Source organism: Leucoraja erinacea, chromosome 7, assembly GCF_028641065.1.
Source record: "Leucoraja erinacea ecotype New England chromosome 7, Leri_hhj_1, whole genome shotgun sequence".
NCBI lineage: Eukaryota > Metazoa > Chordata > Chondrichthyes > Rajiformes > Rajidae > Leucoraja > Leucoraja erinaceus.
Window position 1 is genome coordinate 40,077,052 of NC_073383.1, and position 12,817 is coordinate 40,089,868.

Consider the following 12,817-nt stretch of genomic DNA (forward strand, 5'->3'; position numbering starts at 1 on the left):
TAGTTCGATTGGCCATGCCAGCTGAGGAATCGGTGATAGAATTTTATACAAAGAAATATGAGGTGTTGAATTTTGGGAAGGTCCCTGGGGAATGTTGTAGACCAGAGGGATCTAGGAGTGCAGGTGCATGGTTTCCTTGAAGATCGAGTTGTAGGTCAAGAAGGCTTTTGGCACATTGACCTTCATCAGCCAGAGTGTTGAGTATAGAAGTTGGGAGGTCATGTTGCTGTTGTATAAGACGTTGGTGAGACTGCATTTAGAATATTGGGTTCAATTCTAGGCACCATGTTATAGGAAAGATATTGTCAAGCTTGAAAGAGTTCAGAGAAGATTTATGTGGATGTTGCCAGGACTAGAGGGTGTGAGCTATAGGGAAAGGTTGAGTAGGCTGGGTCTCTATTCCTTAGTGCACAGGAGGATGAGGTGCGTAAAATCATGAGAGGAATAGATCGGGTAGATGCACAGTGTCTTGCCCAGAGTTGGGGAATCGAGTACCAGAGGACATAGGTCCAAGGTAAAGGGGAAAAGATTTAATAGGAATCTGAGGGGTAACTTTTTCACACAAATGGTGGTGGGTGTATGGAACAAGCTGCTAGATGAGGTCGTTGAGACTGGGATTATCCCAACGTTTAAAAAACAGTTAGACAGGTACATGAATAGGACAGGTTTGGAGGGATATGGACCAAGCACAGGCAGGTAGGACAAGTGTAGCTGGGACATGGTGGCCGGTGTGGGCAAGTTGGGTGGAAGGGCCTGTTTCCACACTGTATCACTTTATGGCTCTGTGAATATGACATCCAATGAAAATAGTTGTTACTTTGTAGGAGACCCTTTGTACAGAGACCCATACATTCTCAATTCTCACAGCCCTGCTAGGAATTCAATTCTTTATCTTCCATTGGGAACTCGCTGGCTCCAAAAACATGTTCTAGTGTGAAACTCAGTTTATGTCAATAATAATAATGCATTGTCCAGTTTTTGACTTCAGCTTGAACTTCAGCCAACTTGATCTGAAGAATGGTCGTTCTTGTTTACTCATACCAGAAACTGTCATAGGTGGTGGCTCAATGAGTAGGCAAGGACTGTTACTTTTACAAGGCTAGCACTCAGCACGTGTTCCTTTTAAGGCCACTTCAGAATACTCTGTAGTTTTACAGTTTATACTGCACACAGTTCACACTCAAAGACAGAGTCTTCCCAGCTTTTACAATAACGTTTCTGCACACAAAACTGACTTCCACTGGGGACCTGTCCATGCCATGCCTTGCTGAATAAAATGGAAGTCAAACTCAGAGGTCATAGGTAACTGCAGGAATCTCATGGAAGGGTTTGTGAGGCTATCTGTGACAACAAGGAAAGGTTGATACAAGCCCTTTTCCAGCCAGAATCTACAGGGACATGTGCTCAAAGATTTCCCTGAGGTGCAAAGTCTATTTAGTTTATATTCAATCACAAGTAATCCTCACTGAGATTTGTGACCTGCAAAGATCTCAAATACAGTTCTCACATGAGCCTGACCTGTTCTCAATGTCCATGGCCAAGGTCACCTTCTCTCTCTGCTTCCCAGCTTCAATATCATTCTAGGCTGCCGCCGCTGATCTCAAAAACATCTCATGGTTGCTCACAGCAGTGTTAGTATGGTCATCCAAGCTCCATACTCAAGCATTTGTTGACTTTTCCTACAGCCCACAACAACAGGCACCAGGATTTGTAGTCCAAAGTGCTGGTTATCATCCACCTCACACATCCTCCTGCCTGGAATGCCCAGCTAACACCCCAGAGGGCCAGCAATCTCCCCCACTACAGACGGACGACATCCCATCTCCAGGTATCATCTTCCATTCCTTTCCAGGACCCCTCTGAGAGCCTGGGAACACTTTCCCTCCTATCTCTCATCCTTGCAGCACCCATTAGTGAGTCGGCACTCTCCAGTAGTAGACATGGCTGCTTACATTCTGCGTGTTGGCTTTTAAGTGCCTGGCACCTGAGGCTGCAGCTGTGTGGCTGGCTGCCAGCAGCCAGGCAACACTGCAACAGATTATTTGAATGCCACGTGTTGAAGCTAAAAGGCATTTGTTGCACAAGGTATTTTGACAGCGTTATTTTGTAATGCTCACAAAGGAAGTTCCCTATTTTCATGGCATAAAAAAAAAACCGAAATATCCACCAGAATGTTACTGTGACAGGAGGGCTTTAGTTATAAGCAGAGGACAGGCTTTTTAATGTTCGGGTGTAAGAGGCTGAAGGGTGATCTTATTGAGCTATCTTATAGAGCTATACAAAATCATGAGAGGTGTAAATAAGGTGAATGGTCGTTGTCTTTATTCCCAGAGTAGAGGTCCAGTACAGTCTTAGGTTTAAGATGAGAGGGGAAATTTTTAAACGAGACCCGAGTGGTGATTTCTTCACACAGAGGTTAATCCATATATGGAACGAGCTGCCAGAGGAGGTGGTACAGGCTGGTACAATTATGACATTTAAAAGATACTTTGATAGGTACATGTGTAGGAAAGGTCTATAGGGATTTTTGCAGGCAAATGGAACTCACTCAGTTACAAAACCTGTTGGCATAAATGAGTTGGGCTGAACTGCCTGATTCCAGGACGTGTAAGAGAAAATAACTTCAGTGCACCAATAACACCATGCTGCCTTTGCACATGCAAACAGGAGTTTGTAGGCCTATATATTTAGGTATGGTTCGCCCACTATCGATTATCCTCCAATCGTCCAGTTTTCAATGCTGAGTCTAGACAGGAATGTTATGGACTGGTCAAAGTCGAAGTGGTAAGAAAACAGAAGAGACGGTGCAAGTTTCCAATCTTTCAACAGCACTCAGGACCAGAACCTAATCCAAGTTTTCTTCACCTCAATTCCAGGGATGATAAGGCATTAAATAAAATCTCCCACCACCTGGAATCAGTTGGCTCACACGTAAACATTTTAAAAGTAGGATATTTATTGGAAGTAAACACAGATTCAAACAAATGTGAAGATCAGATGTGATTGGCAATTTCTCGTAGCATGTTAAATTTACATAGCTTTCATCATTTCTTTAAGGAAATACAGGAGACACTGATACAAAGTACTAGAGTAACTTAAACCCTGAAGAGCCCCAAGCCAAATCATCACCTCTGCATATTATCCAGAGATGCTGTCTGAACTGTTGAGTTACTCCAGCACTTTGTGTCTTTTTATGTAAACCAGCATTTGAAGTTTCTTGTTTCTACAGGAGAAACTGGTTTGGTTTACAAAGTTCCAGGTGCCAGCTCCCACAACTGAAATTTAAGCAAAGTGTGAAGCATGCATACCCAGAGAATATGCTTAATGCGTATATCTCAATTACCTTTCAGGTACAGGAGGCCGCTGCTTGTTGATCTTGGCGTACAGTCCATCCAGGTTCTCTGGTTCTGGACTCAGATTTTGAGGTGGATTCATTAGGTGCAGCAGTGGGGAAGGGGGCTTGAATCCACCGTGGGGCGAGGGTGGCTGCCGGAAGTGATTCACTCGGGCATAGTTCGGATCCATGTCATCGTCTTCAATGTCAGGTACCGAGAGACCAGCGGAAGGAAACTGATCACATCGTTCTCGTGCTTGCTTCTCTCTGAGCTCTTGATGCTTGGCTTCAATCCTGGAAATAGAGATGAATATCATAAGCCACGTCTAATAACCATACTCATAAAACAGTATAGCACAAGAACAGGCCCTTCAGCCCTCAATGTATGTGATGTACATGTTGACAAGACCATCACTTATCTGTCTGCACATAATCCATATCCCTCCATTCCTTGAATATCAGTATGCCTCTCCAAAGGTCTTTAAAATGCCCCCTAATATTTGATTTTTCTAACCTTGGTAAAGATTCTGACTGTCTATCCTATCTATGCCACTCATATGTGTAGGAAGGAACTGCAGATGCTGGTTTAAACCAGATATAGACACAAAGTGCTGGAGTAACTCAGCGGGATAGGCAGCATCTCTAGAGAGAAGGAGTGGGTGACGTTTGGGGTTGAGACTCTCCTTCAGACTGGAGTCAGGGGAAAGGGAGATCTGGACATCCTAGGGTGTATGAAAGTAGATAAATCACCTCTGCCTGATCAGATATCCTGAGGATGCTGTGGGAACCTTAATTGAGAGAGCCTCGGCTGAGATAAATGAATCATCGTTAGACACGGGTGAGGTGCCTGATGACTGGAGGGTGGCTTATCTTCTTGTGCTTCTGTTTAAGAAAGGCTGCAAGAAAAAGCCTGAGAACTCTAGACCAGTGACCCTAACATCTCTGGTAGGTAAATTACTGGAGAGGCTTCTACTGGATAAGATATATATACATTTGTATAGACAGGGGCTGATTAGGGATAGTCAGCATGGTTTTGTAAATGGCAGATCATGTCTTACGAACTTGATTTAAATGTTTTAAGTATTAATGAAAAAGGTTGATAAGGGCAAGGCATTGTCTATATAGACCTTGTCTACATAAACTTCAGCAAGACATTTGATAATGTTCTGCAAGGTAAGCTGCTCCAGAAGCTTAGATCGCATTAGCTCCAGGGAGAGCTAGCTTACTGGATACAGAATTGGCTTAACGTTGGGCCGCAGAGGGTGGTGGTGGAAATGTGTTTCTCAGACTGGAGGCTTGTGATGAGTGGTGTGTCGCAAGGATCTGCACTGGGTCCATTGCTGTTTATGATTTATGAATTTGGATGAAATTGTACAAGGCACGATTAGTAAGTTTGCAGATGACACTAAAGTAGGTGGTATTGTAGACAGTGAAGTTCATTAACAATATTTACATCAGGCGTTTGATCAGCTGTGCTAGTAGACTGAGGAATGCAATGCAGTTCAATGCAGATCAGCGCACGGTGTTGCATTTTGTTGAAATCAAACCAGGGAAGAACCTTCACAGTGAATGCCCAGTGGAGTGTTGTAGAGCCGAGGAATATAGTACAGGTTCATATATCCTTGAGAGTGGCATCATAGGTAGATAGAGTGATGAAGAAGGCTTTTGATACATTGACCTTCAACAGTCAAGCGACTGAGTATATGTTAGGATGTTATGTTACAGTTGTACAAGAGGTTAGTGAGGCCACATTTGGAGAATAGTGTTCAGATTATTAAGTGTTCACGTCATTAAGCTAGAAAGAGTGCAGAGAAGATTTACAAGGATGTTGCCACAACTTGTTTCGGCTGACTTACAGGGAGCGGTTGGGAGGTTAGAACTTTATTTCTTGGAGCGCAGAAGGCTGGGGGATGAGCTTATAGAGGCGTATAAAATCAGGAGCGGAATAGTTAAGTTGAAGGCACAGAGTCTTTTACCAAAGGTAGGGAATAAAAAATAAAAGGACATAGGTTTAAGATAAGAGGGACAGATTTAATAGAAATCTGAGGGTTAACTTTTTCATTCAGAGGATGGTGGATAAATGGAATGAGCTGCCAGAGGAGGTAGTTGTGGCAGGTACTATAACAGCATTTAAAAGACACTTGGAATAGTACATTCTTTCATGTTTCCAGTTTCCTTTTGTCAAACTTTATAGAGATAATGAGGTTCCAAGTTAAGATGATAAGGTTTTGCATTATTGCAGTCAGCTAAATTAAGAGTACGCGTTCTTTGATAACGTTCTCTTCTGGACTCTCCCATTAAGCTTGAAAGATTTAAGGCATTAAACCCATAAACATGAGATGAGAACAGTCCCATCAGTTGATAAATAATTCAGGAATAGGCGAAAGCTGAACGGGGCAAGGGCAATAGTGAACAGAAAAAATTGTAAGAGGGTAATGCTGTCAGCCTAGACGAAGCAATTGAGGTAATAAAGGATTGATGTGAGATTATATACGAATGCTACAAAATCTACCAGCCAGTTAGTGAAAACATGTCCTGAAATTATTCTTCACATAAATGCCCATAATATTCCACTGTGCATTATACAGTAATGGGAAATTCAGATATGACTAACAAGGTTGTTGTGTTTTCACAGATTGGAATACAAGCAATGCTAAAACAAACAAGTTCAATTTTCTTTCGCAATATACTACGCTAGAATTCTCAATGCCTAACTTTATGAGTGTTTTTATTGAATTCTTGGACACGGTAATTGAAGATTACAAATCCAAGCTCAGCACAATTTATCCTTTGACTCATTTTGTCCATGACTTGAAACTGCAGGGGTGGATAAACAAAGCAAACAGCGTCCAATGAATACTTCTGAGATACTCAATGAGGGAAAAGTTAATTTTGAGTGGTTCGAACTGTGGCCTCGCAGGTCCAACGGCCCAGATTCAAACCTGACCCTGTGATATCTGCATGGTGTTTACACCTTGTCTCTGTGACTACATGGGTTTTCTGGGTGTTCTGGTTTCCTCCCGTATATCATGGATGTGTTGGAAGGTGAACCGACTGCTAGAAATGTTCCTTTATGTGTGTGTGTGGCAAAATAGTCATCCCGTTCTACATTTTGTGTGTCCTGCTGTCTTTACTCCACTGTCTATTGCACAAACCTCAACCTTACTCAGAGACTTTTGTCCACATAAGCATTTGTGTCTCTCCACTACAATTCCACCTCAAGGCAGTTCCAGATGTCAGCTTTGCACTTGGTTTGGTGCAAGAGATCTCATGTCACTATTTCAAAGAAAAGCACATCATTCCTAGTTAATAATTATCGCAGAAAGATCACCACTAGAAATAATGACTTGAACATAGAACAGTACAGCACGGGAACAGGCCATTCACAATGTCTGTGACAATCATGATATGATCAACTCTTATCTGCCAACACATAATCCATATCCCTCCATTCCCTGGTTCTGACCGTCTACCCTATTAATGCCTCTCATCATTTTATAAACTTCTGTCAGGTCTCCCCTGAGCCTTTGGCGTTTCAGAGAAACCAATGCAGGTCAGTCCAACCTCTCCTGATAGCTAAAACCCCCTAATCTGGGCACCATTTTGATAAACCTCTACTCTCTGCCCAAAGCCTCCACATCCTACCTGCGTTGGGGCAACCAGATTGCACGCAATACTCAAAACTGTGTCCGAACCAAAGTTGTATAAACGCATCATGACTTCCTGATTCTTATGCTCAATGTCCCAATCACTGAAGAAAAACATACCATATGCATTCTTTACAATTGTATCTAGTTGTTTTGCCATTTTTAGGGAGTAATGGACGTGGACCCCAAGATCCTTCCTTACATTAATGCTGTTAAGGATTTTGCAATTAATTGTATATTTCCTCCTCACATTCAACCACCCAAAGTGCAACACTTCACATTTGCTCGATCTGCCATTTCTCTGCCTATTTTTGCAGCTGATCTGTGTTATGCTGTATACTTTGACAGCCTTCCTCACCATCTGTGACCCCAGCAATCTTGGTGTCATCAGCAAATACATCTGTGCTTACACCCAAGTCATTTATGTATATCTTAAAAAACATAGGACCCAGCACAGGTCATTGTGGATCCCCAGTGATCACATACCTCCAGCCTGAATATTGTCCTTCCACCACAACGCTCTGTCGTCTATCAGTAAAACAGTTATGAATCTATATTGTTAATCCTGTGCATCTTAATCTCCTGGATCCACCTACCATGTGAAACTTCATAAAATGTTTTACTCAAATGCCTCTCCTTGTAGCTAATACCGTCCAATCCAGGCATCATTCCAGTAAACTATATCTGCACCCTTACAAAGCCTCCACATCCTTCCTGTAATGGGGTGACCAGAACGGTATGCAATACTCCAAATGTGGTCTAACCAAAGTCCTATAAAACTGCATCATGAGTTCCTGTCTCATCCACTCAACGCCCCAACCAATGAAACCAAGCACACTTAATGCCTTCATTACTACTCTATCTACATGTGTTGCCACTTTCAGGGAGTTATGGACTTGGATCCCAAGATCCCTCTGTACATCAATACTGCCTTTGGGTCATTCGCACACTGCCTTTTGCTGTGGAAAGTTGCAATATTTCCTGCTTTACAAAATCTCTACATTTCAGTGGTTAAAGTGAATGGAATGTTCTTGAGGCTTTATTTCCATTCTCTTCTTTCTCCGGCCATAGATCTGGTTCTCCTTGCTTCAAAGGCCCCATCTATATTATCCTTCAACTGTGTCATGCTCTTCAAATCCAGACCAATCTCACTCCAAATGAGGACTTCACAACTTCCATTCACCAATCACAGCAGCTACTAAATTACCGTGATCTCAGCACAACACTATGAAAGTGCACGAGGGCTTTGGAGAAGGTGCAGAAAATAAATACTGGAAAGGTACTGAAATTGAGTGATTACAGTTCAGTCAGTGATGACTTTGCTCCAGTCTCCCTCTAAGCCCAACACACATGTTTGATAACACACCCCAGCCCTCTCAATGCCACTCAAACATTGACACCACCGGTCTGAACCAACACACTGGCGCCATCTATTCTGATCAGGGAACCAGCTGTCAGACATTTGATCCCCTATCTACTTCAGTCAGATCATACAGCTCGACAAAAGAACAAAGTGGCGGGGAGGAGAGGGGGAGGGGGGGAGGCGGAAATGTGCCAATTTTTTGACGTGAGATTTCCAGAAGGAGGGATTAACTTTCTCCCAAAAACTAGAGGAAAGGAGGTGGGGAGTAAAGTTCTTTTCAAGAGAAACAGCACAGAAGCATGTCTGTTCACCCAACTTCACGCCAACTATCAAACACCACTTTTTTACACTAATCTTACCTTAATTTATTTTATTCTCTTCACATTCCAAAAACTTTCCCCTCCCCATTCTCATCTTCTACCGCTCACCTATATTCCAGGGCCAATTTAAAGTGGCCAATTAACCCGTGATCTCGAAGATAGACACAAAAAACTGGAGTAACTCAGTGGGATAGGTAGCATCTTTGGAGAGAAGGAATGCGTGACGTTTTGGCTGAAGAAGATTATCTATGGCTGAAGAAGAATTCCATAACAGATTTCAAGAACTCAACTTCAGCTCTGCAAGCATGCACTGCCTCCCCTTCCCTCTCCCATCCATGTCTTCTCACCCTCTACCTCGGATCAACCATCCAGAAATCCTGACCTTAATACATATATGTTCCAATCATCCACATCAAATAATTTCCAAATCAAGCCTACTTCCGCAGTGAAAACCATTCGGATTTTCACTGAAGATGGTGGTGTTAGTAGAACCACGACACCATGAAGCAACTGACCACAATGATTGAAAACATTCGACAATATGAACATGAGAAAATTTGGCGCAACATGATGCATGTATAAATTAGAAGAACGACTTCTGAGTTGCTGTAGTTCACCACCAAACAGACACATTACAAATGCAAGACGGGGCACATTCCATTCTCTGGGATGGTCATCTGTTAATAATCACCACTATACAGGGTTGCAGAGCACATTAACTTTTAGCTAGTCATTGTTTGAATTCTTATGCCTGGGATGAGAGAGTTATTTTTATAGTTGCAGCAACAGTTTAACATGAAGCACATGTCAACTGTCAGGAAAGGAAATACTGATACAAGTGTGCTAACCAAAGTATCAAAATATTTCCTGCTCCCACATTACAAAATGTTCTGCTTTCTATTTTTTTCTAAACTTTGGAAAGATAAACTACTGACATTGGTTGAAATAAAAAGTAGGAGGAATGCTTGAGCACAGGGGTATCAATCTTATCTGAATCAGTTCGACTGGCCCCAGAAGTGGTCCGAATAAGCCGACGACTTTCAGATGGAACCAAATTTGAGGATCAAAGGGACTAAAAACATTAAGTTTACACACAGGCTAATGAACAGTAAAAACTATGGATAACATTTATGAGCACCACAAACTAATTTCATTCCTCTCCAATAAGCTTTCATGTTTCACTCCTATTTCTCATCCTTGAAATGTTTCTGCTGTGGAAGCATGATTTTGTATTAACGACAATAGCCAGCTTAGCCACAGATTGTTAAATCCATCACCTTAGGTTTCATGTCAGAGCGTGGAAGTACTATCAGAGCCACACATGACCCTTTCAGCCACATGAATGGCACTCTCAAAATATCAATCTGGAAATAAAGACGATTTAAAACAGTAATCAAGCCACAGCTAAGAGTAACTGTGTACAGCTCTGCTCCCCACATCACAGGAAGGATGCAATAATATTGGAGGGAGATTTATGAATATGTTGTCATGGCTGGCGAATTAAAGTTATATAATGGACTCTTTCAGCTGGAATTGTTTTCTTTGGAACAAAACAGAAGGGAGATTTAATTAAGGTGTATAAAATTACAAGGGGACTAGACAGGGTTTTTGTAAACAGAAATAGCCCACCACTTAGCAAAGCACTTCATAACAAGATAATTTGAGTTTACATTAACTGTTAGAAAGATTAAAAAAGGGTAGTTGAAAAAAATAGATTTTTATCTAACCAGTGGATGGGTAGTTGGAGGTGGACAGAAATAATATCTGAAGGAGTTATGGAGAATCCCTCAACTCATTCAAGAAGCATTTAGATGAGTGCTTGATAAGCTGGGAATTCTAAGAACATGGGCCAAGAGCTGGGTACTGGGACTTATTTTGTCCATTTTCAGGCAGCACAGGAGCAAATCAGTAAAGAGTCTCCTTCCATGCAATGGGTTTCTATAAAATTACTTGAAAATCAGTAACTGAAAACATCAAATTCTGTGGTAATTTCTCTATCCATTCATTCCTTGATTCTGGCTCCTTAATGTCTTGGTCAAATGCTGCCTTGATAACAAGTGTAGTCACTCTAGAATTTAATCCTCAAATACGTGTTTCGAACAGGCAGCGATAAGGTAGGAAGCTGAGTGGCCCCAGTGAACATTGAACATTGGTGAGGAAGTTAACAAGTTGACTTTGATGAAACCTCATTGACCTGAAACATTAACTTTGGGTCCATCGATACAAATGCTCCCTCACCTGCCAAGTACTTTCAGAATTTATTGATATTTGCAGCAGTCACAATAACTTGCATCTTCATCATTGTACTGCTTGATAATACCATCAACCTCTTCAATTTCTCTTTGGATAATTATGAGATGCTGGACGGCTGAGTATATAATAGGTATGGTTGAGTTGACACAGTCCGTTCTGGAGCGCCATAGCCAAGATGCTATCAAGGATCATTGCCTTTAAATTTAATTAATGCCCTCAGCCATTTTTGACATTATGTAGAGTTGGCAAAAGTACAGCTCTTGTGATGGTGGGGATTTAAGGAGATAGCAATAGATATCTGCCAGATAGACACAAAATGCTCGAGTAACTCAGTGGGACAGGCAGCATCTCTGGAGCAAAGGAATGGGTGACGTTTCTGGTTGAGACCCTTTTGCAGACCCGAACGTCACCCATTCCTTCGCTCCAAAGATGCTGCCTGTCCCACTGAGTAACTCCAGCATTTTGAATGAATACGTTTATTGGCCAAGTATTCACATACAAGGAATTTGCCTTGGTGCTCCGCCTGCAAGTGGCAACATGACATACAATGACAGTTAGGAATGACACATAAAACATTATCGATTAAACATGTGAATTAAATAAAATACCAGAGCAAAAGGAGGCTACAGATTTTTGGTTATTGAGTAGAGCTACTACTCGTGGAAAAAAGCTGTTTTTATGTCTATTTTGTGTCTATCCGGTTTAAGCCAGCATCTGCAGTTCCTTCCTACACAAAGTTCTGCTACTCAGATTCTGATCTTTCTATAATCCATTATAACAAAATTGAGACATAAGAGACTGCAGATGCTGTAATATCTAGCAAAAAAACTAAGTGCTGGAGGAAGTCAGCGAGTCAGGCTGCAACTGTGGAGGGAATAAACAGGCAACATTTCTGGTCAGAACCTGAAACATTGTCTGTCTGAGACAAAACTGATTTCATTTTAGTCAACATTTTGGCATCTTTGGCTTTTAATCTCAGTCACTCCAGGCAGCAAGTCTCAGGCAAATGTGCCAGGTGCATAGAAGCTACTAAGCAAAGTTTCTTGGTCAATTATCTGAGTATATAATTTACACGTCAAATCAATCCCAACACAATAATAGGTCCACATTGAGAGTGGATCGAGTTGAAATTTCCACAAGAGTAATCGAAAGCTTCATTAATATTGAGCCTTGCAGAATCTCAAACTGTTCCATGATGCCTTACAGGTATTGCAGAATGTACAGAATGCTTCATATTCTGCTGAAGTCTGATGTATGATTCCAAAGATGATGGGGGCCTGAGAGAGTTAGAGAACACTGAACCACAAACAGTTCTTTCTGAAGATAACAATTCAGATTATGATTTTCATATTCCCTAACATAAAAGGAGGACATTTGGCTCAATTAAGTCTGTGCTGACACTCAGAGTAATCCAATCAATTCTATTTAATCGTTTATTTACCTGTAACCTATTCTCACACACCCCCTTGATTCTATCATCAGTCACTTACCTGGGGTAATATAAAGAACCAAATTAAACTAACAACCGCTAGATCTTTGGGATGTGGGAGCAAAAAGTAGCAATGGGGACAACCCCACACAGACACAGGGAAAATGGGCAAACTCCTTGCAGAAAACACTGGAGGTTCGGATTAAAGCTGAGTCTCTGAAACTGTGAGGCAGCAACTCTGACTGCATCAAATTTAAAATTTCTATGGACGGTATCTCAGAGGCATTCATGGGTTTGAAAGATGCTCAAACTTGCTTTGTTTATCCACTACCTGAAGTAACACTGTTTTCCCTGATGAGTGTAGTTTCTAATTTGGGATGTTCTGAACTGTTACCATTGGGTTTTGTGGAATGCTTTCCCCACCGGAGTCCAGATTTGTCCCCGACAACAACACTTTGTAAACCAACTATC

The 12,817-nt window shown here is 41.7% G+C and overlaps 1 protein-coding gene across 2 annotated transcripts in view; it reads right to left on the bottom strand.

Moving 5' to 3' along the window:
* The window catches only part of pard3bb (par-3 family cell polarity regulator beta b), a 1,003,167-nt gene that overhangs the window by 261,109 nt on the left and 729,241 nt on the right, over nt 1–12,817 (bottom strand). For both annotated transcript variants that reach the window (XM_055638338.1, XM_055638337.1), the window contains exon 20: nt 3,344–3,628. In XM_055638338.1, the coding sequence (XP_055494313.1) occupies nt 3,344–3,628 (285 nt within the window). The remainder of the gene's footprint in view (nt 1–3,343; nt 3,629–12,817) is intronic.